At 42.6% G+C, this 24,351-nt stretch overlaps 1 protein-coding gene across 2 annotated transcripts in view; it reads right to left on the reverse strand.

The window, feature by feature from the left end:
* Window positions 1–24,351, reverse strand: part of LOC109879499 (protein-tyrosine kinase 2-beta-like) — a 39,738-nt gene that overhangs the window by 7,662 nt on the left and 7,725 nt on the right. For both annotated transcript variants that reach the window (XM_031836758.1, XM_031836759.1), the window contains exons 8-22: window positions 23,572–23,646; window positions 21,223–21,324; window positions 20,495–20,612; window positions 20,301–20,340; window positions 19,208–19,245; window positions 18,976–19,017; window positions 15,760–15,857; window positions 15,525–15,606; window positions 11,958–12,058; window positions 11,214–11,329; window positions 9,960–10,060; window positions 8,417–8,506; window positions 7,436–7,640; window positions 1,467–1,575; window positions 1,123–1,305 (exon numbers count right to left, since the gene is read on the reverse strand). In XM_031836758.1, coding sequence (XP_031692618.1) covers window positions 1,123–1,305; window positions 1,467–1,575; window positions 7,436–7,640; window positions 8,417–8,506; window positions 9,960–10,060; window positions 11,214–11,329; window positions 11,958–12,058; window positions 15,525–15,606; window positions 15,760–15,857; window positions 18,976–19,017; window positions 19,208–19,245; window positions 20,301–20,340; window positions 20,495–20,612; window positions 21,223–21,324; window positions 23,572–23,646 — 1,500 coding nt within the window. The remainder of the gene's footprint in view (window positions 1–1,122; window positions 1,306–1,466; window positions 1,576–7,435; window positions 7,641–8,416; window positions 8,507–9,959; window positions 10,061–11,213; window positions 11,330–11,957; window positions 12,059–15,524; window positions 15,607–15,759; window positions 15,858–18,975; window positions 19,018–19,207; window positions 19,246–20,300; window positions 20,341–20,494; window positions 20,613–21,222; window positions 21,325–23,571; window positions 23,647–24,351) is intronic.

The following is a 24,351-nucleotide window of genomic DNA, read 5'->3' on the forward strand; positions in this document are numbered from 1 at the left end:
GGAAACTAGAACTAGTTAACTTCATTGGGCTAGGGGGCAGCATTTTCACGTTCGGATGAAAAGCGTGCCCAGAGTAAACTGCCTGCTACTCAGTCCCAGGTGCTAATATATGCATAGTATTGGATAGACAACACTCTGAAGTTTCTAAAACAGTTTGAATGATGTCTGTGAGTATAACAGAACTCATTTGGTAGGCGAAAACCTGAGAAAAATCCAACCAGGAAGTGGGAAATCTGAGGGTTGTAGTTTTTCAACTCATTGCCTAGCGAAAACACAGTGTCTATTGGGTCATATTGCACTTCCTAATGCTTCCACTAGATGTCAACCATTTTTAGAACCTTGTTTGATGCTTCTACTGTGAAGTAGGGGTGGATGAGAGGGGATTGAGTCCGAGGTCTGCCAGAGAGGCATGAGCTGACCGCGTGCTTCACGTGAGAGTTACCTTGCTTTCCATTGCATTTCTACAGAAAAAGGAATTCTCTGGTTTGAACATTATTGAAGATTTATGATAAAAACATCCTAAATATTGATTCTAAACTTCGATTGACATGTTTCTATGGACTGTAACGTAACTTTGACTTTTCGTCTGCACCTAGTGATTGCGCGTCATGAATTTGGATTACTGGGCTAAACGTGCGAACAAAAAGGAGGTATTTGGACATAAATGATGGACTTTATCGAACAAATCAAACATTTATTGTGGAACTGGGATTCCTGGGAGTGCATTCTGATGAAGATCCTCAAAGGTAAGTGAATATTTATAATGCTATTTCTAACTTCTGTTGACTAAACAACATGGCGGATATCTATTTGGGTTGTTTTGGAAACTAGAACTAGATAACTAGTCTAAAAGGAAGGAAACTAGAACTAGTTAACTAGTCTAGAAGGAAGGAGACTATAACAGTCAGACCCTGATCTGTTTCACCTGTCCTTGTGATTTTCTCCTCCCCCTCCAGGTCTTGTTTTCCCCAGTGTATTTATACCTGTGTTTCCTGTCTCTCTCTGCCAGTTTGTCTTGGAAGTAGACTAGCACTAGATAACTAGAGTCTAGAAGGAAGTAGACTAGCACTAGATAACTAGAGTCTAGAAGGAAGTAGACTAGACCTAGATAACTCGTCTCACCCCCATGCTGCGTCGTCGTGGAGATATCATGGGAACCACCAAGCTGTTGCTCATGGAGTCGACAGGAGAGGTGTAGTCACAGGGACTGGCCAGGTCTGGAGAGCTGGCACAAAGGGCCTCATTCAGCTGAATGTGCAGGCCGATACCGTTTCCAAAACGACCCCCAGGTTTCATCCTGCAGGGCTGGAGACATAGGGGCAGAATCGATGACGAGCGGTTAGTAACGTATATGCAAATGCTAACAACGCTGTGACAGAAAGGCATTGATGCAGAAGGTGTGTGTGTGTGGGGGGGGGGGGGGGGTCATCTAGAAGATACTGTAAGATACTACTGTAAGATACTACCTTAGGAGGAGGTTCGTTGAAGTTGATCTTGGCGTCAAAGAACTTGGTGGAGCGTTGTCTGTCTCTCTCTCTCTCTACCTCCTGCTCCTTCTCCATCCGATGGACGTCACTGTCACAAATCACACAGACAGTTTAGTAGGTGGCATGTTGGGCACTTGGAAGACAAGGGACAAATAGCTTGCAACAATGAGACCCCGGATCCCATTCCAGTCAGATTCCAACGTTACATTGAAATGATCTGACACATCTGCTGTAATATTAGAACCAGCGACAGCCCTACGAGTTGTCTGATTGGCAGATGGATTGTCGCTTTACTTTCACTTGAGGACCAATCAAGGTATAGTTTGTTTACCATACGGTGTCCAAGCACCTAACAGGGTGGCTGCTGTATTCCTTTTGATGTCTGTGTGTCCAGGGATCTCATCTCAAGAACTAGAAACACAAACTCTCTCCTCATACCGAGCCATGTTAACATCTCAACAATAACTACAACATGCTGAGCCCTGTTAACTCAACAATAACTACAACATGCTGAGTCATGTCAACAACTCAACATTAACTACAACTCAGGCTACAGTACCTGATCTTGATGACAGATTTGATCAATGTGAAGATATTAAAGATGATCAATCTAAAATCTCATACTATTGAATGACTTTTTTTTCTGTGCCGAAAGACTCCGTTCGTTTTATTGACACTGGTGCTGACTCCGTCCAGTCCTCACGCATTGGACAACTGAGATATATATTGTTATGCTTTTCTTGTTGATCTCTGGTAATGTGGGACCAAACCCTTGGCCGGTAGATACCATGCAATCTCTACCGACTCCCTATGATTTAAAAACACGGAGCAGATTTTGGCCTGTTGTTAGATGTCTATTTCCAAAAATAGACATGATTATAATATGGGCCATAACGACAAAATGCAGACGTAATGGTTTCTATCAGAAACTTGAATAAATCTGTGTCAAATAACTTGCTTTCTATTGATGGGTACACATTTTATTTTTAATGGATAATCTGCTAGGTGGTTGCTACCTAAAGTCCCCAGGACATTCACAGTATTAGGCAACACTGCCTTCTCTTCTTGTGAGCCAGACACATGGAATAGTCTACAATCCATGCTTCATCTAGATATGTTAGTGCCTCAATGGAATAGTCTACAATCCATGCTTCATCTAGATATGTTAGTGCATCTGAATGGAATAGTCTACAATCCATGCTTCATCTAGGATATGTTAGTACCTCTGAATGGAATAGTCTACAATCCATGCTTCATCTAGAATATGTTAGTGCCTCTGAATGGAATAGTCTACAATCCATGCTTCATCTAGATATGTTAGTGCCTCTGAATGGAATAGTCTACAATCCATGCTTCATCTAGATATGTTAGTGCCTCTGAATGGAATAGTCTACAATCCATGTTTCATCTAGATATGTTAGTGCCTCTGAATGGAATAGTCTACAATCCCTGCTTCGTCTAGATATGTTGGTGCCTCTGAATGGATTTAAAATATAGATGGGAGGCTCTGTTACAGAGGAGTGTAAATGCTATTTTTTTAGTCTGGATCTGGATCTAGTCTGTTGTATTGTTGTATGTTTAATTTATTGATTGATGTATTGATTGTTGCTGCCTTCTTGGCCAGGTCTCCCTTGAAAAAGAGACTCTGGGTCTCAATGGGGTTTTCCTGGTTAAAAAAAGTTAAATAAATAAAAAATATTGTAGATGTAATATGATCGATCTAAAGTTATTGAAGACTTAACTTGATCAATCTAAGAACCATGGAGAAAGTTGATTACACGTTAATGTAACGGTTCTCTTGTGGTGAAGGAGAGTCAGACCAAAATGCAGCGTGTAGATTGCGATCCATGTTTAATGAACAAACGTAAAACACGAATCAATTATAAACACTACAAAACAAAGAACGTAAGGAAAACCGAAACAGCCGATACTAGTGTAAACTAACACAGAGACAGGAACAAGGACACTAAGGACAATCACCCACGACAAACTCAAAGAATATGGCTGCCTAAATATGGTTCCCAATCAGAGACAATGATAAACACCTGCCTCTGATTGAGAACCACTTCAGACAGCCATAGATTTAACTAGAACACCCCACTAGCTACAATCCCAATACATACACACCACATACAAAAACCCATGCCACACCCTGGCCTGACCAAATAAATGAAGATAAACACAAAATACTTCGACCAGGGCGTGACAGTTAATGAAATTGTGAAGGAAAATAGTTTGCTCTTGAATCTATTTTAACCAGAAGGACGGCAGGATGTTGCTATTCATTTAGTATTAATCGTTTCATCATACTATCCAAATGCATTGTGTGCAGCCGGCTATACACTGGTATCCCCCTGTGGAGCGGTTCGTACCTAAAACATTCTCCATTCAGGCTGCAAAGATCTGGATTTCCTCCTTAACTCGATTTAATTGCCAGACGGTGGAAAGAAACTGAGGAAATATGCATACTACTACTTCCTGATGTTGCACCCTGCTGCAACCTGATTGGCTGAACGCTATATGCAACAACCGGGACTATCATTCCTAGGCATTAGTCACTTTAGCATGGTAATGGACATTTCGATTCCTCTTCTTACACCAGATCTTGACAAGCTGCTCATTAAGCACAGCAAGAGCGGTTGGACTGTTCTGCTATTCCAGGAATGTGCAACCGAGGAGAGATACCATGAGTGGACACAGAATACCAACTGGGATGGATCCTGAGGCAAATGTGGCTTACAAGTAAACGTATTGAGTGTTCTTCATGAATAATGTGTCTCAGAAGTTTCTGTCCGTGAGTGATGCAACCGGAAAAATCAGTTCTTGAGGTCACCGAGAAAGTCTGGCCTGCTCTCACTTATCTAAGGAATTAGTCTGGACATGGCCTGCTCTCCCTTAATAACTAAGGAATTAGTCTGGACATGGCCTGCTCTCACTTATCTAAGGAATTAGTCTGGACATGGCCTGCTCTCACTTATCTAAGGAATTAGTCTGGACATGGCCTGCTCTCACTTATCTAAGGAATTAGTCTGGACATGGCCTGCTCTCACTTATCTAAGGAATTAGTCTGGACATGGCCTGCTCTCACTTTTCTAAGGAATTAGTCTGGACATGGCCTGCTCTCACTTATCTAAGGAATTAGTATGGACATGGCCTGCTCTCACTTATCTAAGGAATTAGTCTGGACATGGCCTGCTCTCACTTTTCTAAGGAATTCGTCTGGACATGGCCTGCTCTCACTTTTCTAAGGAATTCGTCTGGACATGGCCTGCTCTCCCTTAATAACTAAGGAATTAGTCTGGACATGGCCTGCTCTCACTTATCTAAGGAATTAGTCTGGATATGGCCTGCTCTCACTTATCTAAGGAATTAGTCTGGACATGGCCTGCTCTCACTTATCTAAGGAATTAGTCTGGACATGGCCTGCTCTCACTTATCTAAGGAATTAGTCTGGACATGGCCTGCTCTCACTTATCTAAGGAATTAGTCTGGACATGGCCTGCTCTCACTTATCTAAGGAATTAGTCTGGACATGGCCTGCTCTCACTTATCTAAGGAATTAGTCTGAACATGGCCTGCTCTCACTTATCTAAGGAATTAGTCTGGACATGGCCTGCTCTCCCTTAACTAAGGAATTAGTCTGGACATGGCCTGCTCCCCCTTAATAACTAAGGAATTAGTGTGGGGTCCACAGTGTCTCCTGACCCCTCCTGTCTCAGCCTCCAGTATTTATGCGTCGGGGGGCTAGGGTCAGTTTGTTATATCTGGAGTACTTCTCCTGTCCTATTCGGTGTCCTGTGTGAATCTAAGTGTGCGTTCTCTAATTCTCTCCTTCTCTCTTTCTTTCTCTCGGAGGACCTGAGCCCTAGGACCATGCCCCAGGACTACCTGACATGATGACTCCTTGCTGTCCCCAGTCCACCTGGCCGTGCTGCTGCTCCAGTTTCAACTGTTCTGCCTTATTATTATTCGACCATGCTGGTAATTTATGAACATTTGAACATCTTGGCCATGTTCTGTTATAATCTCCACCCGGCACAGCCAGAAGAGGACTGGCCACCCCACATAGCCTGGTTCCTCTCTAGGTTTCTTCCTAGGTTTTGGCCTTTCTAGGGAGTTTTTCCTAGCCACCGTGCTTCTACACCTGCATTGCTTGCTGTTTGGGGTTTTAGGCTGGGTTTCTGTACAGCACTTTGAGATATCAGCTGATGTACGAAGGGCTATATAAATACATTTGATTTGATTTGAATTAGTCAGGTCTGCTCTCACTTAACTAAGGCATTAGTTATGCAGTATTTACATTATAACATGGCATCAGAAGTGATATCAGTGATATCTGACTAAGATTATAACATGGTATCAGAAGTGATATCAGTGATATCTGACTAAGATTATAACATGGTATCAGAAGTGATATCAGTGATATCTGACTAAGATTATAACATGGTATCAGAAGTGATATCTGACTAAGATTATAACATGGTATCAGAAGTGATATCTGACTAAGATTACAACATGGTATCAGAAGTGATATCAGTGATATCTGGCTAAGATTATAACATGGTATCAGAAGTGATATCTGACTAAGATTATATCATGGTATCAGAAGTGATATCAGTGATATCTGACTAAGATTATAACATGGTATCAGAAGTGATATCTGACTAAGATTATAACATGGTATCAGAAGTGATATCTGACTAAGATTATATCATGGTATCAGAAGTGATATCAGTGATATCTGACTAAGATTATAACATGGTATCAGAAGTGATATCAGTGATATCTGACTAAGATTATAACATGGTATCAGAAGTGATATCTGACTAAGATTATAACATGGTATCAGAAGTGATATCTACCTAAGATTATAACATGGTATCAGAAGTGATATCAGTGATATCTGACTAAGATTATAACATGGTATCAGAAGTGATATCTGACTAAGATTATAACATGGTATCAGAAGTGATATCTGACTAAGATTATAACATGGTATCAGAAGTGATATCTGACTAAGATTATAACATGGTATCAGAAGTGATATCAGTGATATCTGACTAAGATTATAACATGGTATCAGAAGTGCTTCAATCTCGTCAAATATAAAACAGGTGAGATTATTTCAGAGAAATTAATAATGTTTCTTGAGTTTTGTTGGAGCTTAGAGTCATGACTAGTATGCTAACAGCTAACAGCTCTCATGTCTCTTCGTTGAGCACCCGAGCGGAGCCGTTGCCATGGATACTCAGGCTCAGAGCCACCATGAGTAGAGCGCATGCAGAGCGAGCAGAGCACAGGGAGCGTGTGACAGACCGAGAGGAGCAGCTAATTGGATTTACTAACGGAGGAAGTTACTTCTGGTTTCGGGTAGAAGCAATTGGGCCTGGGTCGTATACGGTCTGAACGTCATGGCCATGGGTAGGAATCAGACTTAAAATGAATGTCTATGCAGGGCTCTTAACCACAACCCTTTTCAAGTCCTCTCTTTGTGGCACACTGTTACCAGGCTCTATGTGCCAGCGAATCGAGCCTGGGGACAAGGTTATATCGTATTTAATCCAGTGTCTCAGAACAAGTCCAGCTCACATCAGTACGTGATGTTAACCAAAAAGAGGCTCTCAGATCTATGAACGGTCATGTGAGTATTGTACGTGATGTTTACCAAAAAGAGGCTCTTAGATCTATATAAGGTCATGTGAGTATTGTGTGTGATGTTTACCAAAAAGAGGCTCTTAGATCTATGAACGGTCATGTGAGTATTGTGTGTGATGTTTACCAAAAAGAGGCTCTTAGATCTATGTAAGGCCATGTGAGTATTGTCCATTCAAGTATCCAGGCCAGGGTAGGATCTATTCTTGACGACTTTCTCGGGTGAAGTAAGAATAACGAAAAACTCAAGACTATTCCAAATACTTTACAGCACATTTGTAGGTAGATGACAGTACCTTATCTTGACAACCAGCTCAGTGAAGGAGGGTCTGTCGCGGGGGTCGTAGGACCAGCAGCGGGTCATCAGGGAGTAGAGGGCAGGAGGGCAGTTGTCAGGTTTGGGTAGTCGGATGCCCTGCTCCAGCTGGTTAATGACATCACGGTTCTCCAACCAGAAGAAAGGCTGCTGCCCCTGGCTCAGGATCTCCCAAATACACACCGCTAGGGGTGGTGGAGAGAGAGAGGGAGTTACACATAGATACATACCGCTATGGAGAGATACATACCGCTATGGAGAGAGAGACAGAGAGGAGAGAGAGTCAAATAGCCTTGCTATTGAGAAAGGCCGCCGTAGGTAGACCTTGCTCTCAAGAGAAGACAGGCTATGTGTTCACTGCCCACAAAATGAGGTGGAAACTGAGCTGCACTTCCTAACCTCCTGTCCAATGTAAGACCATGTTAGAGACACATATTTCACTCAGATTACACAGATCCACAAAGAATTCGAAAACAACCCAATTTTGATAAACTCCCATATCTACTGGGTGAAATTCCACAGTGTGCCATCACAGCAGCAGGATTTGTGACCTGTTGCCACGAGAAAAGGGCAACCAGTGAAGAACAAACACCATTGTAAATACAACCCATATTTATGCTTATTTATTTTCCCTTGTGTACTTTAACCATTTGTACATTGTTACCACATTGTTTGTATATATATATATATAATATGACATTTGTAATGTATTTATTGTTTTGAAACTTCTGTATGTGTAATGTTTACTGTTCATTTTTACTGTTTATTTCACTTTTGTATATTATTTACCTCACTTGCTTTGGCAATGTTAACACGTGTTTCCCAAGCCAATAAAGCCCCTTGAAAAGAATTGAGAGAGAGAGAGAGAGAGAGAGAGAGAGAGAGAAAAAAGAGAGAGAGAGATATGCAGGCACACAGAAATGACCCCCCCTCCCCCCCAAAAAAATGAAGACAGACTTACCGAACATCCAAACATCGCTAGCCGTGGTGAATCGCCTGAAGTTGATGGATTCTGGAGCCATCCATTTGATAGGTAATCGAGTCACAGAGGCTGTGGAAACGATTCAGAAAGATGACAGTAATGTTTGTATATATTTAGAAATGTGGGGACACTATTTAAGATGTTATTACTCCGTGTACGATGGAAACGCGTCTTCTGCTTTTTCCCCAACCACTCTGATCTACAGAGTGTAGAGGCGGCAGGTAGTCTAGTGGTTAGAGTGTAGAGGAGGCAGGTAGTCTAGTGGTTAGAGTGTAGAGGCGGCAGGTAGTCTAGTGGTTAGAGTGTAGAGGAGGCAGGTAGTCTAGTGGTTAGAGTGTAGAGGAGGCAGGTAGCCTAGTGGTTAGAGTGTAGAGGTGGCAGGTAGCCTAGTGGTTAGAGTGTAGAGGAGGCAGGTAGTCTAGTGGTTAGAGTGTAGAGGAGGCACGGTAGTCTAGTGGTTAGAGTGTAGAGGCGGCAGGTAGTCTAGTGGTTAGAGTGTAGAGGAGGCAGGTAGTCTAGTGGTTAGAGTGTAGAGGAGGCAGGTAGCCTAGTGGTTAGAGTGTAGAGGTGGCAGGTAGCCTAGTGGTTAGAGTGTAGAGGAGGCAGGTAGTCTAGTGGTTAGAGTGTAGAGGCGGCAGGTAGTCTAGTGGTTAGAGTGTAGAGGCGGCAGGTAGTCTAGTGGTTAGAGTGTAGAGGCGGCAGGTAGCCTAGTGGTTAGAGTGTAGAGGCGGCAGGTAGTCTAGTGGTTAGAGTGTAGAGGCGGCAGGTAGCCTAGTGGTTAGAGTGTAGAGGCGGCAGGTAGCCCATCCATTTATTTATATATTCTTAATTCCATTCCTTTACTTTAGATTTGTGTGTATTGTTGTTGTTGGGAAATTGAATCCTTGAGCCGACAAGGTAAAAATCTGTCGTTCTGCCCCTGGGGCGGCAGCGTAGCCTAGTGGTTAGAGCGTTGGACTAGTAACCGGAAGGTTGCGAGTTCAAACCCCCGAGCTGACAAGGTACAAATCTGTCGTTCTGCCCCTGAACAGGCAGTTAACCCACTGTTCCCAGGCCGTCATTGAAAATAAGAATATGTTCTTAACTGACTTGCCTGGTTAAATAAAGGTTAAATAAATTTTTTTTTTAAAAAAACAAGGCAGTTAGCCTAGGAACAGTGGGTTGTCACTGTTGAAGCTAGAAACACAAGCATTTTGCTACACATGCAATTAACATCTGCTAAACACGTGCATATGACCAATAGAATTTGATTTGGTTCGCTTTGATTAGAGCTGATGAAACCGGTTTTTGCATGGACATTTCCATTTAGTGCTTCCACCATTTTGAAATAGTCAACTTGGTGGGATGACCTGTGTGTGGTTAAGGAAGGATCATTTGATTCCATCCAACTCATTGAAGTAGTAGAAGAAGAAATGGACTACTTCAAAATGGAGGTGGCGCTACCCATGAGCCCATGATGGGACAGCTTCACAGAACAGTTGTGTATCTCTATGGAGCACACAGACCACCGACCACTCCATACCTTTGTAATACTCTTCATCCTCAATGTATCTCGACAGGCCAAAGTCTCCCAGCTTAACACAGTCTGCTGTGGCCACCAGCACGTTCCTCACCGCTATGTCTCTGTTGGGACACAGTAAACGGGTTAGTTGAACTCGTCCAATAACAACACAGGGTTTTTGTTGTTTTGTTGTTCCTGCTATGTCTCTGTTGGGACACAATAAACGGCTTAGGGGGATGCTACTTTACTGCATGGATGTCAAATGTATGTGATGGAGAGTTGTGTTGTCTGAAGAGTTGTCTGAAGAGGAATATGGTGGCCAACATGGGATATGGGTGTCAAGATGGCTGTCCTACCTGTTCACCATGTTGATTCCCTCTAGGTAGACCTACCTGTGCACCATGTTGATTCCCTCTAGTCTAGGTAGACCTACCTGTGCACCATGTTGATTCCCTCTAGTCTAGGTAGACCTACCTGTGCACCATGTTGATTCCCTCTAGTCTAGGTAGACCTACCTGTGCACCATGTTGATTCCCTCTAGTCTAGGTAGACCTACCTGTGCACCATGTTGATTCCCTCTAGTCTAGGTAGACCTACCTGTGCACCATGTTGATTCCCTCTAGGTAGACCTACCTGTGCACCATGTTGATTCCCTCTAGGTAGACCTACCTGTGCACCATGTTGATTCCCTCTAGGTAGACCTACCTGTGCACCATGTTGATTCCCTCTAGTCTAGGTAGACCTACCTGTGCACCATGTTGATTCCCTCTAGGTAGACCTACCTGTGCACCATGTTGATTCCCTCTAGGTAGACCTACCTGTTCACCATGTTGATTCCCTCTAGTCTAGGTAGACCTACCTGTTCACCATGTTGATTCCCTCTAGGTAGACCTACCTGTGCACCATGTTGATTCCCTCTAGGTAGACCTACCTGTGCACCATGTTGATTCCCTCTAATCTAGGTAGACCTACCTGTGCACCATGTTGATTCCCTCTAATCTAGGTAGACCTACCTGTGCACCATGTTGATTCCCTCTAATCTAGGTAGACCTACCTGTGCACCATGTTGATTCCCTCTAGGTAGACCTACATGTGCACCATGTTGATTCCCTCTAGGTAGACCTACCTGTGCACCATGTTGATTCCCTCTAGGTAGACCTACCTGTGCACCATGTTGATTCCCTCTAGGTAGACCTACCTGTGCACCATGTTGATTCCCTCTAGGTAGACCTACCTGTGCACCATGTTGATTCCCTCTAGTCTAGGTAGACCTACCTGTGCACCATGTTGATTCCCTCGAGGTAGACTAGAGCTTTGCAGATCTGCAGGCTGAAGAGAACTAGCGTTATGTTGGTGAGTTTGTTCTTGTTCTCTGTCAGGTAGTTCTTAAGCTGAAAAACAAAAAGAACAGAATTATGGGATGGCAGACGGCAAGTAGCCTAGAGAGGAGGAACCCACCTCCTATTTGAGAAGGACCGGTCACACAAATGTCCTCGGTGGCAAAGGTCGGCATGGATACTGTCATTAATCGGCGTAGTAACAAATCCCTACCCTGCGACACCAAAACTGTTCAAACCCCTCTTGTTGGAGGAGAGAAAATGTTGCAGTTTAAAACTAATTTCCTGCAATTCTACATGTTGCCATGACTCTGTGTGTTTATATGATACCTGAGTGACTCAACAGAATCAGTAGGCTCCTCCTGGGGATGGGGGGGGGGGGGGGGGGGGGGTCGAAGTCTCCTATTCACTGAATTTGGCCATGATAACTACAACATGTAGGTAAGCTGGTTAGCCTGCTAGTTTAACAACTGGACATTTCTGACAGGTTATAAACAGGTTATAAACAGCTCTTTAAAAGGTCTGTCAGTGAATGACATAAGAGGAAAACTGCCCATGCACAACCGAATTTCAAAATTACACCATACTATTATTACACCTGAATGAACCAATAAGTAAAGTTTATAGTAAACTCTCCCTGTATGACATCATCCTTGTGTAACCTGGCTGTCGGGTCTCTCACCTCTCCATACTGGTAGAGCTCCATCACGATCCAGACAGGGTTCGCCTCTATGACACCGATCAGACTGACGATGTGGGGGTGGTTCAGGTTCTTCATGATCACTGGAGAATGGACAAGTTTAACAATTCAACTTTTCCTTCAATTTTCATATGAAAGCTACTTACGACAGTGGTCTCACTTACTTATTAAAGTCCCAATCCCATAAAAAAATTGATTTGACTAGTACCAGTGATAAATATATATATATATACAGTATATATATTGACACTAGATGGTTGGAATAATATTGTGAAATTGTGAAAATGATGATAGCATCCTTTTAGTGTAAGAGCAGTTTGAGAGGACCGGCTGACATTTCAGCCTGTTTTGAAGGGGAAACGCCTCACCAGTTGATAAAGATGGCGCCGAAGAACATGGCTGAGGTTTTACATTCTCCCAACCAATTGTGCAATTTTGTTTTTTAAAATTGCGTTTTGTGAAACTTAGTTTTTTTACTTACTGTGTACATAATGTTGCTGCTCCGTCGTCTCTTATGACCTGAAAATAACTTCGTAATGTCAGAAAAGCGATTCCTCACCTCTGACTGGAAGAACCGTTTTCCTTTAACGAGTCCGAAGAAAAGGATATCAGATCCAAGGCTTTTGCATGAAGAAAAGACGCCGTAAAAGGGGCCGCAGATTGGGCTGAGAATCCGGAGGCAAGTAAGGTAAACTCCCACTGCTATCCGTTTTTCTAGCTAACGTGCAATCATTGGAAAATAATATTGATGACCTTACGTATAAGATTATCCTACCAACGGGACATTAAAAACTGTAACATCTTATGTTTCACCGAGACGTGGCTGAACGACGATACAGACAATATAGAGCTAGCGGGATTTTCCATGCACCGGCAGAACAGAGACACTACCTCTGGTAAGACGAGGGTTGGGGGTGTGTGTCTATTTGTCAATAACAGCTGGCGCGCGATGTCTAATATTAAAGAAGTCTCGAGGTGTTGCTCACCTGATAGAGTACCTTATGATAAGCTGCAGACCATACTATCTACCAAGAAAGTTCTCATCTGTATTATTCATAGCTGTCTATTTACCACCACAGAACGAATCTGACTGCTCTCAACCAACTCTATAAGGCCATAAGCAAAGAAGAACATTTTCACCCAGAAGCGCGCTCCTAGTGGCCGGGGTCATTAATGCAGGCAAACTTAAATCAGTTTTCCCACATTTTTACCAGCATGTCACATGTGCAACCAGGGGGAAAAAAAACACAGACCACCTTTACTCCACACACAGATGCATAAAAAGCTCTCCACCACCCTCCATTTGGCAAATCTGACCATAATTATATCCTCCTGATTCCTGCTTACAAGCTAAAACTAATTCAGGAAGTACCAGTGATTCGCTCAATACGGAAGTAGTCAGATGACACGGATGCTACACTACAGGACTGTTTTGCTAGCACAGACTGGATGATGTTCTGGGATTCATCCAAAAGCATTGAGGAATATACCACCTCAGTCATCGGCTTCATCAATAAGTGCCACAACGATGTCATCCCCACAGTGACCGTACGCACATATCCCAACCAGAAGCCATGGATTGCAGGCAACATCCGCATCGAGCTAAAGGCTAGAGCTGCCGCTTTCAAGGAGCGGGAAACTAATCTGGACGCTTATAAGAAAACCAGCTATGCCCTCAGACGAACTATCAAACAAGCAAAGCATCAATACAGGATTAAGATTGAATCCTACTACACCGGCTCTGACGCTTGTCGGATGTGACCGGGCTTGAAAACTATTACGGACTACAAAGGGAAACCCAGACGTGAGCTGCACAGTGACGCGAGCCTACCCCCCTATCTCCTGTTACTGTAGTGAGGCAGCTTGATGTAGCAGGACACCCTCTGGACAGAACACTAGTCTGTCTCCTGTTTCTGTAGTGAGACAGCTTGATGTAGCAGGACACCACCTGGACAGGACACTAGTCTATTTTTGTTACTGTAGCATGAGGCAGCTTGATGTACAGTACACCCCCTGAACAGGACACTAGTCTATTTTTGTTACTGTAGCATGAGGCAGCTTGATGTACCAGTACACCCTCTGGACAGGATACAGGGCATTACCCCCAGTCTATCTCAATGCTGAGTGCCAAACAGAGACTAATCAGGTCACATTTTTTTGTATTTGGTACACTCTTTGAAAAAAAGGTTGCTATCTACAACCTAAAAGGGTTCATTGGCTGTCCCCATCAGAGAACCCTTTGAAGAACCCTTTCTGTTCCAGGTAGAACCATATTGGGTTCCATGTAGAACCCTTTCCCCAGAGAGTTCTACATGGAACCCAAAAGTGTTCTACCTGGAACAAAAATGGGTTCTCCTACGGGGGACCGTCAAAGAACCCTTTTGGAATATGTTTTTTCTAAGCGTGTATGAATCTCAACCTTCCAATCAAACTGAGGTATGAATCTCAACCTTCCAATCAAACTGAGGTTTGAACTCTCAACCTTCCAATCAAACTGAGGTATGAATCTCAACCTTCCAATCAAACTGAGGTATGAATCTCAACCTTCCAATCAAACTGAGGTATGAATCTCAACCTTCCAATCAAACTGAGGTATGAATCTCAACCTTCCAATCAAACTGAGGTATGAATCTCAACCTTCCAATCAAACTGAGGTTTGAACTCTCAACCTTCCAATCAAACTGAGGCATGAACTCTCAACCTTCCAATCAAACTGAGGCATGAACTCTCAACCTTCCAATCAAACTGAGGCATGAACTCTCAACCTTCCAATCAAACTGAGGCATGAACTCTCAACCTTCCAATCAAACTGAGGTTTGAACTCTCAACCTTCCAATCAAACTGAGGTTTGAACTCTCAACCTTCCAACCAAACTGAGGTTTGAACTCTCAACCTTCCAACCAAACTGAGGTTTGAACTCTCAACCTTCCAACCAAACTGAGGTTTGAACTCTCAACCTTCCAATCAAACTGAGGTTTGAACTCTCAACCTTCCAATCAAACTGAGGTTTGAACTCTCAACCTTCCAATCAAACTGAGGTATGAATCTCAACCTTCCAATCAAACTGAGGTATGAATCTCAACCTTCCAATCAAACTGAGGTTTGAACTCTCAACCTTCCAATCAAACTGAGGTTTGAACTCTCAACCTTCCAATCAAACTGAGGTTTGAACTCTCAACCTTCCAATCAAACTGAGGCATGAACTCTCAACCTTCCAATCAAACTGAGGCATGAATCTCAACCTTCCAATCAAACTGAGGTTTGAACTCTCAACCTTCCAATCAAACTGAGGTTTGAACTCTCAACCTTCCAATCAAACTGAGGTTTGAATCTCAACCTTCCAATCAAACTGAGGTTTGAACTCTCAACCTTCCAATCAAACTGAGGTTTGAACTCTCAACCTTCCAATCAAACTGAGGTTTGAACTCTCAACCTTCCAATCAAACTGAGGTTTGAACTCTCAACCTTCCAATCTCAACCATTCTAACTACAAGACCAGTGAGTTGGAGAAGTGTCGAAGAAGAAGTGTGATCAGTATTTGATGTGTACCTGCTTCACTCATGAACTTCTCCATGACGTCAGGCGAACAGTCTTTACAGGTCTTCACCGCCACGCTTAGCCTCTCCCCATTCTGGTTCAGAAACAGTCACACACACACACACACACACACCACACCACACACCACACACACACACACACACGTGAGATAAATATTTTGTCTAGTTAGGAACATTTGAGGTGTTATAACTGACTGTGTGAGTAGGGTGTCGGGAGATATACTTGCCGATTTTTTGTACATTCCTTCATAGACCTCCCCGAAAAACCCCTCGCCAAGGATCCGTCCCAGAACAATGTCATGTCTGTCAATTCCATACTTCACCACTGGAACCAAGTATACAACAACACAATGAGTAGCTGCCATGGAATTAGACTATAGAAAATGTAATATAGAACATAGAGTACAGAACATAGAATACAGAGCATAGAACCTAGAGTATAGAACCTAGAGTTATAGAACATATAACATAGAACCTAGAGTAAAGAGGATAGAAAACAGAACATAAAATATAGAACCTAGAATATACAACCTAGAGTATAGAAAATAGATCAGAAAATATAGAACAGAATACAGAACACAGAAAACAGAACACAGAAAACAGAACACAGAATACAGAACACAGAATATAGAACACAGAATACAGAACACAGAATACAGAACACAGAACACAGAAAACAGAACACAGAATATAGAACACAGAAAACAGAACACAGAATATAGAACACAGAATACAGAACACAGAATACAGAACACAGAATATAGAGCATAGCATAGAGAATATAGAACAGAATGTAGAGAACGTAGAGTATAGCATATAGAACATAGAGCACATACAGTTGAAGTTGGAAGTTCACATACACCTTAGCCAAGTACAATTAAACTCAGTTTTTCCACAATTCATGACATTTAATCCTAGTACAAATTCCCTGTTTTAGGTCAGTTAGAATCACCACTTGATTTTAAGAATGCGAAAATCACATTCCCAGTGGGTCAGAAGTTTACATACACTCAATTAGTATTTGGTAGCATTGCCTTTAAATTGTTTAACTTGGGTCAAATGTTTTGGGTAGCCTTCCACAAGCTTTCCACAATAAGTTGGGTGAATTTTGGCCCATTCCTCCTGACAGAGCTGGTGTAACTAAGTCTCCTTGCTCACACATGCTTTTTCAGTTCTGTCCACAAATGTTCTATAGGATTGAGGTCAGGGCTTTGTGATGGCCACTCCAATACCTTGACTTTGTTGTCCTTAAGCCATTTTGCCACAACTTTGGAAGTATGCTTGGGGTCATTGTCCATTTGGAAGACCCATTTGTGACCAAGATTAAACTTCCTGACTGATGTCTTGAGATGTTGCTTCAATATATCCACATAATTTCCCCACCTCATGATGCCATCTATTTTGTGAAGTGCACCAGTCCTTCCTGCAGCAAAGCACCCCCACAACATGATGCTGCCACCCTCGTGCTTCATGGTTGGGATGGTGTCCTTCGGCTTGCAAGCCTCCCCCTTTTTCCTCGAAACATAATGATGGTCATTATGGCCAAACAGTTCTATTTGTGTTTCATCAGACCAAAGAACATTTCTCCAAAAAGTACGATCTTTGTCCCCATGTTTAGTTGCAAAACCGTAGTCTGGCTTTTTTATGGCGGTTTTGAAGCAGTGGCTTCTTCCTTGCTGAGCGACCTTTCAGGTTATGTCGATGTAGGACTCGTTTTACTGTGGATATAGATACTTTTGTACCTGTTTCCTCCAGCTTCTTCACAAGGTCCTTTGCTGTTGTTCTGGGATTGATTTGCGCGTTTGCAGCAAAGTATGCTCATCTCTAGGATACAGAACGCGTCTCCTTCCTGAGCAGTATGACAGCTGCGTGGTCCCATGGTGTTTATACTTGCGTACTGTTGTTTGTATAGATTAACGTGGTACCTTCAGGCATTTGGGAATTGCTCCCAAGGATGAACCAGATTTGTGGAGCTCTACAATTTCTTTTCTGAGGTCTTGGCTGATTTCCTTTGATTTTCCCATGATTTTAAGCAAATAGGCAGTGAATTTGAAGGTAGGCCTTGAAATACATCCACAGGTACACCTCCAATTGACTCAAATGATGTCAATTAGCCTATCAGAAGCTTCTAAAGCCATGACATCATTTTCTGGAATTTTCCAAGCTGTTTAAAGGCACAGTCCACTTAGTGTATGTAAACTTCTGACTCACTGGAATAGTGATACAGTGAATTATAATTATATTTAGAACACAAAGTATAGAATATAAAGTATAGAACATAGAGTTTAGAACATAGAGTTTAGAACATAGAGTTTAGAACATAGAGTATAGAACATAGAGTTTAGAACATAGAGTATAGAACATAGAGTTTAGAACATAGAGTATAGAACATAGAGTTTAGAAAAGAGTATAGAACACAAAGTATAGAATATAAAGTATAGAACATAGAGTTTAGAACAGAGTATAGAACATAGAGTTTAGAACATAGAGTATAGAACATAGAGTTTAGAACAGAGTATAGAACACAAAGTATAGAATATAAAGTATAGAACATAGAGTTTAGAACAGAGTATAGAACATAGAGTTTAGAACATAGAGTATAGAACATAGAGTTTAGAACATAGAGTATAGAACATAGAGTTTAGAACATAGAGTTTAGAACATAGAGTTTAGAACATAGAGTTTAGAACATAGAGTATAGAACATAGAGTTTAGAACATAGAGTTTAGAACATAGAGTATAGAACATAGAGTTTAGAACATAGAGTATAGAACATAGAGTTTAGAACATAGAGTATAGAACATAGAGTTTAGAAAAGAGTATAGAACATAGAGTTTAGAAAAGAGTATAGAACATAGAGTTTAGAACATAGAGTTTAGAACATAGAGTATAGAACATAGAGTTTAGAACATAGAGTATAGAACATAGAGTTTAGAACATAGAGTATAGAACATAGAGTTTAGAACATAGAGTATAGAACATAGAGTTTAGAACATAGAGTATAGAACATAGAGTTTAGAACAGAGTATAGAACATAGAGTTTAGAAAAGAGTATAGAACATAGAGTTTAGAACATAGAGTATAGAACATAGAGTTTAGAACATAGAGTATAGAACATAGAGTTTAGAACATAGAGTATAGAACATAGAGTTTAGAACATAGAGTATAGAACATAGAGTTTAGAACAGAGTATAGAACATAGAGTTTAGAAAAGAGTATAGAACATAGAGTTTAGAACATAGAGTTTAGAACATAGAGTATAGAACATAGAGTTTAGAACATAGAGTATAGAACATAGAGTTTAGAACAGAGTATAGAACATAGAGTTTAGAACATAGAGTTTAGAACATAGAATATAGACTGTAAAAGTCTACATCAGGCTCCTTAGATACTATGCTATAAGTGTCTTCCATCCTGATAAAGACTACAGAGTCTCTACTTACCAGACTTTGGTCGTTCGTCAATCTCAGCGTAGATGTCAGATCCTGAATGAGGGACAATATTTGATGATGTCAGTTTGTGTTAAAAACAGATGGGTCAACTTGAAAACATACAGTGTAGCCCTGCCCCTACAGTACTAGTTTCAAACAATTCAAAACAGTCACTGTAATGCACAAATTATTCATAATGTTTGTAAAACAAAGATGAAGTCAGTCGTGGTAGATGAAAACTCACCCATGCTATATCTGAAGGAGTCCGTGTTCTCCGTTTGACTACAGAGTGGGAGGAGAGACAGCAAGAGGAGGAGAGGATCATCAATCCTGGGTTTGAGGTAGCTCCTCAATACACCAGGCACACTGTTACAGTAACACTGCCTGTCTCTATGATACATCTACCTGACAGCATCATGTCCAGTAACACTGCCTGTCTCTATGATACATCTATCTGACAGCATCATGTCTAGTAACACTGCCTGTCTCTGACAGCATCATGTCTAGTAACACTGCCTGTCTCTGACAGCATCATGTCCAGTAACACTGCCTGTCTCTATGATACATCTATCTGACAGCATCATGTCTAGTAACACTGCCTGTCTCTGACAGCATCATGTCTAGTAACACTGCCTGTCTCTGACAGCATCATGTCTAGTAACACTGCCTGTCTCTGACAGCATCATGTCCAGTAACACTGCCTGTCTCTATGATACATCTATCTGACAGCATCATGTCTAGTAACACTGCCTGTCTCTGTGATACATCTATCTGACAGCATCATGTCTAGTAACACTACCTGTCTCTATGATACATCTATCTGACAGCATCATGTCTAGTAACACTGCCTTTCTCTGACAGCATCATGTCCAGTAACACTGCCTGTCTCCATGATACATCTATCTGACAGCATCATGTCTAGTAACACTGCCTGTCTCTGACAGCATCATGTCTAGTAACACTGCCTGTCTCTGTGATACATCTATCTGACAGCATCATGTCCAGTACATCCCATGTTTCAACAGGTATTCTGGGGCGGCAGGGTAGCCTAGTGGTTAGAGTGTTGGACTAGTAACCGGCAGGTTGCAAGTTCAAATCCCCAAGCTGACAAGGTACAAATCTGTCATTCTGCCCCTGAACAGGCAGTTAACCCACTGTTCCTAGGCCGTCATTGAAAATAAGAATTTGTTCTTAACTGACTTGCCTAGTTAAATAAAGGTAAAATATTAAAATAGTACTAAATATTCCAGTTTTGTTTCAGCAAAACGACTTGATATGGAAATGACATAAAAGCCCAAAATATTAAGCCTTGTTCAAGAGAAAGTAAATCCACTCACTTCGTGGGAAGGTCTGGCAGGGAACTTCGTAAATTGGCATCTGTGGGTCACATAAGAAGTCACATTGGTTCAATAGACTTACGAGGGATGAGAAAATCGAATTAGACCGTTGTGATGCACTCTTTCAGTGTATCCCCCCTAGTGTTTCTCCTGCCATAAAATTCACAGGGCCGGGACTTCCTGATCCCCCTTACCTTTGTTTGGTCTAGCGATGAACGACTCGTCAGTGGCGTGCTCAGAGCGACAGTAACCGTCAATAAGGTCCACCATGTTTTCTGCCATCGCAAACTTAGTCACGTTGATAGACAGAGGCTGACGAAGAAGATACAAACCATTCACGTTAATGACAATAACTGCAATTACAATCACATTACAAACACTATGCAAACATTATAATGTCATAGGGGTCATGGACTGATAGGCTTTCAGGGCAAAATATTTATTTAAGATGCAGGCTTTTAACTCAACGATCACATCAATCAAAATGTTTTGTAAAAACAAAGACTTACGGACACAGCTCTCTAGTTAGAATTCAGAGCCTGTATTCATTATGTCTCTAGTTAGAATTCAGAGCCTGTATTCATTATGTCTCTAGTTAGAATTCAGAGCCTGTATTCATTATTTCTCTGGTCAGAATTCAGAGCCTGTATTCATTATGTCTCAGAATAGTTGTGCTGATCTAGGATCAGGTTCCCCCCTGTCCATACAACCTTTTTCATTGTGATCTAGGATCAGGTTCCCACTGTCCATATAACCTTATTCATTACGATCTAAAAGGCAACACTGTTCCTATATCAGCAGTCCTACTCTGAGTCTCTTTGTGAATGTTGGCCCAGGCCTCACTACCTTGTTTTAAATGACTGACTCGGTCCATGTTCTGATTGAGCTAATACACGTTTTCTTTATCTGTCTTAATGTGTACCTGTCTGGCTCCGTCTATGTCCAGGTTGAGGAGGGCTTTGCCGTCACTCTGAGATGAACACTTGATGCTCTTGATCTGTTTGAAATCCGCTAGACACACAGGCTGGTGGGGATAAGAGAGACACAATTAAATGATACACTTATCAGCCACAGGTGTAGGGTAAAGGTTGACATGGGGACAGGACTCCCGGGGACAGGACTCCTGGGCGACAGGACTCCCAGAGACAGGACTCCCAGGGACAGGACTCCCGGGGACAGGACTCCCAGGGACAGGACTCCCGGGACCAGGACTCCCGGGGACAGGACTCCCAGGGACAGGACTCCCGGGAACAGGACTCCCGGGTGACAGGACTACCGGGGACAGAACTCCTGGGAACATGACTCCCGAGTGGCGCAGTATTGCAGTGCAGTGCTACAGTGCTAGAGGTGTCAATACAGACCCTGGTTCGATCCCTGGGCTGTATCACCAGCTGTGATCAGGAGTCCCATAGGGCGGAGCACAATTGCCTCAGCGTCGTCCGGGTTAAGGGAAGGTTTGGCCTTGGTTTGACCTACTAGGCTCATTGCGCTCTAGCGATGCCTTGTGGTGCGGAGCCTGCAGGCTGACCTCGGTAGTCAGTCAAACAGTGTTTCCTCCGGTGGTGCGTCTGGCTTCCAGGTTATTAAAGGGGCGGATGTTAAAGAAGCGTGGTTTGGCGGGTCATGTTTCGGAGGATGCAAGACTCAACCTTTGCCTCCAGAGACCATTGAGGAGTTGCAGCGATGAGACAATTACGAAATTGGGGAGAAAAAGGGTGGTGAAATTTAGTCGCCAAACCATAAATCAACTATTGGGGAACCTGTGGGATTCTGGTTCTAGGGATCAAGTTTGGGACAGGACAGAATGGACAGTACAGGACTAGTTATAAACATAGTTTTTTGTGTGTGTGTGTGTGTGGGGGGGGGGAATATGTAATGTGTAGAAGATTTGATTTAAAAACTGTGAATAGGCCTAATATAGTTTACTTAATATTAATAAATTAGTTCATGGAATTTCATCCCTCCTCTTCCATCAGCTCACTCTCACGCCTCGCTCCAGTTACATCCACGGTCACAGCGCAATCACTACTTTACCTCAGATGCCAACGTACAGTCAGTGAATTAATGAATCCTTCAAGAGATGAATTGAGTTCAACCGACTCTGGGTAAGCCAAACTTTGCCAAACTCTGATAATGTGGTTGTTATCAGCTGTGTGCAGGGCATGATACTGTCTGGTGAGCGCCGAGCAGTAGCCAAACGGAGCAGTTGCTATGGCGAGATTATTTTTTGCCTTTGTGATTTGTGTGTGTAAAATTAGCACGGGACGGGGAGTAGTTTCACAGGGACAGAACAGGAAAGATCAGTAGAACAGTTGCCGAAACAGGACGGTACGGGAAAAGATTTGACAGGACAAGACAGGACAGGAATGGGTTTTCACTCCCGTGTCAACCTCTACACTTTTAGACAAAAAAAGGTTTCCTAAAGGGTTCTTCGGCTGTCCCCGTAGGAGAACCCTTTTTGGTTCCAGGTAGAACTCTTTTGGGTTCCATGTAGAATCAAAAGAGTTGTACAGAAGGGTTCTTCAAAGGGTTCTCCTATGGGGATAGCTGAAGAGCAGTTTTGGTTCTAGTTAGCACCTTTTTTCTAAGAGTGTAGTGCAGGGTGAAGTCACATTTACATTTTAAGTAATTTAGCAGGCGCCCTTACAATTAGTGCATTCCTCTTCAGCTAGGTGAGACATATCACAATAGTAACAAGTACATTTCCCCCACAATGCTCAGTAGACGCTGACCTTGGTTCAGTTTAGCATTTTCCATACTAATGGTTAATCTATCACTTGGGGGAAACTTCACCCCGGACCCCACACAGGCTGGGGATGGGACATGAAGAACAGGAGAATATCGTCCAGAAATCATTCACGACAATGCAATGAAAATGAACAAATAGCAACATATATAGCATCCTGCTTACCTCTGAGTCTATATGGGTGGGTTGGTGAATGCCCTGCATGCTTACCGCTGAGTCTATATGGGTGGGTTGGTGAATGCCCTGCATGCTTACCGCTGAGTCTATATGGGTGGGTTGGTGAATGTCCTGCATGCTTACCGCTGAGTCTATATGGCTGGGTTGGTGAATACCCTGCATGCTTACCGCTGAGTCTATATGGGTGGGTTGGTGAATACCCTGCATGCTTACCGCTGAGTCTATATGGGTGGGTTGGTGAATGTCCTGCATGCTTACCGCTGAGTCTATATGGGTGGGTTGGTGAATACCCTGCATGCTTACCGCTGAGTCTATGTGGGTGGGTTGGTGAATACCCTGCATGCTTACCGCTGAGTCTTTATGGGTGCGTTGGCGAATACCCCTGGCTCCAATCACCAGCTCCACTGACAGACTCCAACCTTGCTGTGGACAAACAGTGGGGTTGCAACATAACTTTCATGTCTTGACAAACTTCAGACTCATAAAATATTTTCTGTGAAGTGAGCCGTGAGAAAAGGAAAACCCAGAGCATGTCTAATTGTAGATTATTGCATCATTTGTGGTGCAGTGATCCAAAAGTATGATCAGGAAAATGATCAGGAAAATGAGATGATAGGTTTTTACTGCGTACTGACAGGACCTCATACTGACAGGACCTCATACTGACAGGACCTCATACTGACAGGACCTCACTCAGATATTTACTGTGTACTGACAGGACCTCACTCAGGTATTTACTGTGTACTGACAGGACCTCACTCAGGTATTTACTGTGAACTGACAGGACCTCACTCAGGTATTTACTGTGTCCTGACAGGACCTCACTCAGATATTTACTGTGTACTGACAGGACCTCATACTGACAGGACCTCACTCAGGTATTTACTGTGTCCTGACAGGACCTCACTCAGATATTTACTGTGTACTGACAGGACCTCATACTGACAGGACCTCACTCAGGTATTTACTGTGTACTGACAGGACCTCATACTGACAGGACCTCACTCAGATATTTACTGTGTACTGACAGGACCTCATACTGACAGGACCTCACTCAGGTATTTACTGTGTCCTGACAGGACCTCATACTGACAGGACCTCATACTGACAGGACCTCACTCAGGTATT

The sequence above is a fragment of the Oncorhynchus kisutch genome, linkage group LG12 (genome assembly GCF_002021735.2).
Source record: "Oncorhynchus kisutch isolate 150728-3 linkage group LG12, Okis_V2, whole genome shotgun sequence".
In the NCBI taxonomy this organism is placed as follows: domain Eukaryota; kingdom Metazoa; phylum Chordata; class Actinopteri; order Salmoniformes; family Salmonidae; genus Oncorhynchus; species Oncorhynchus kisutch.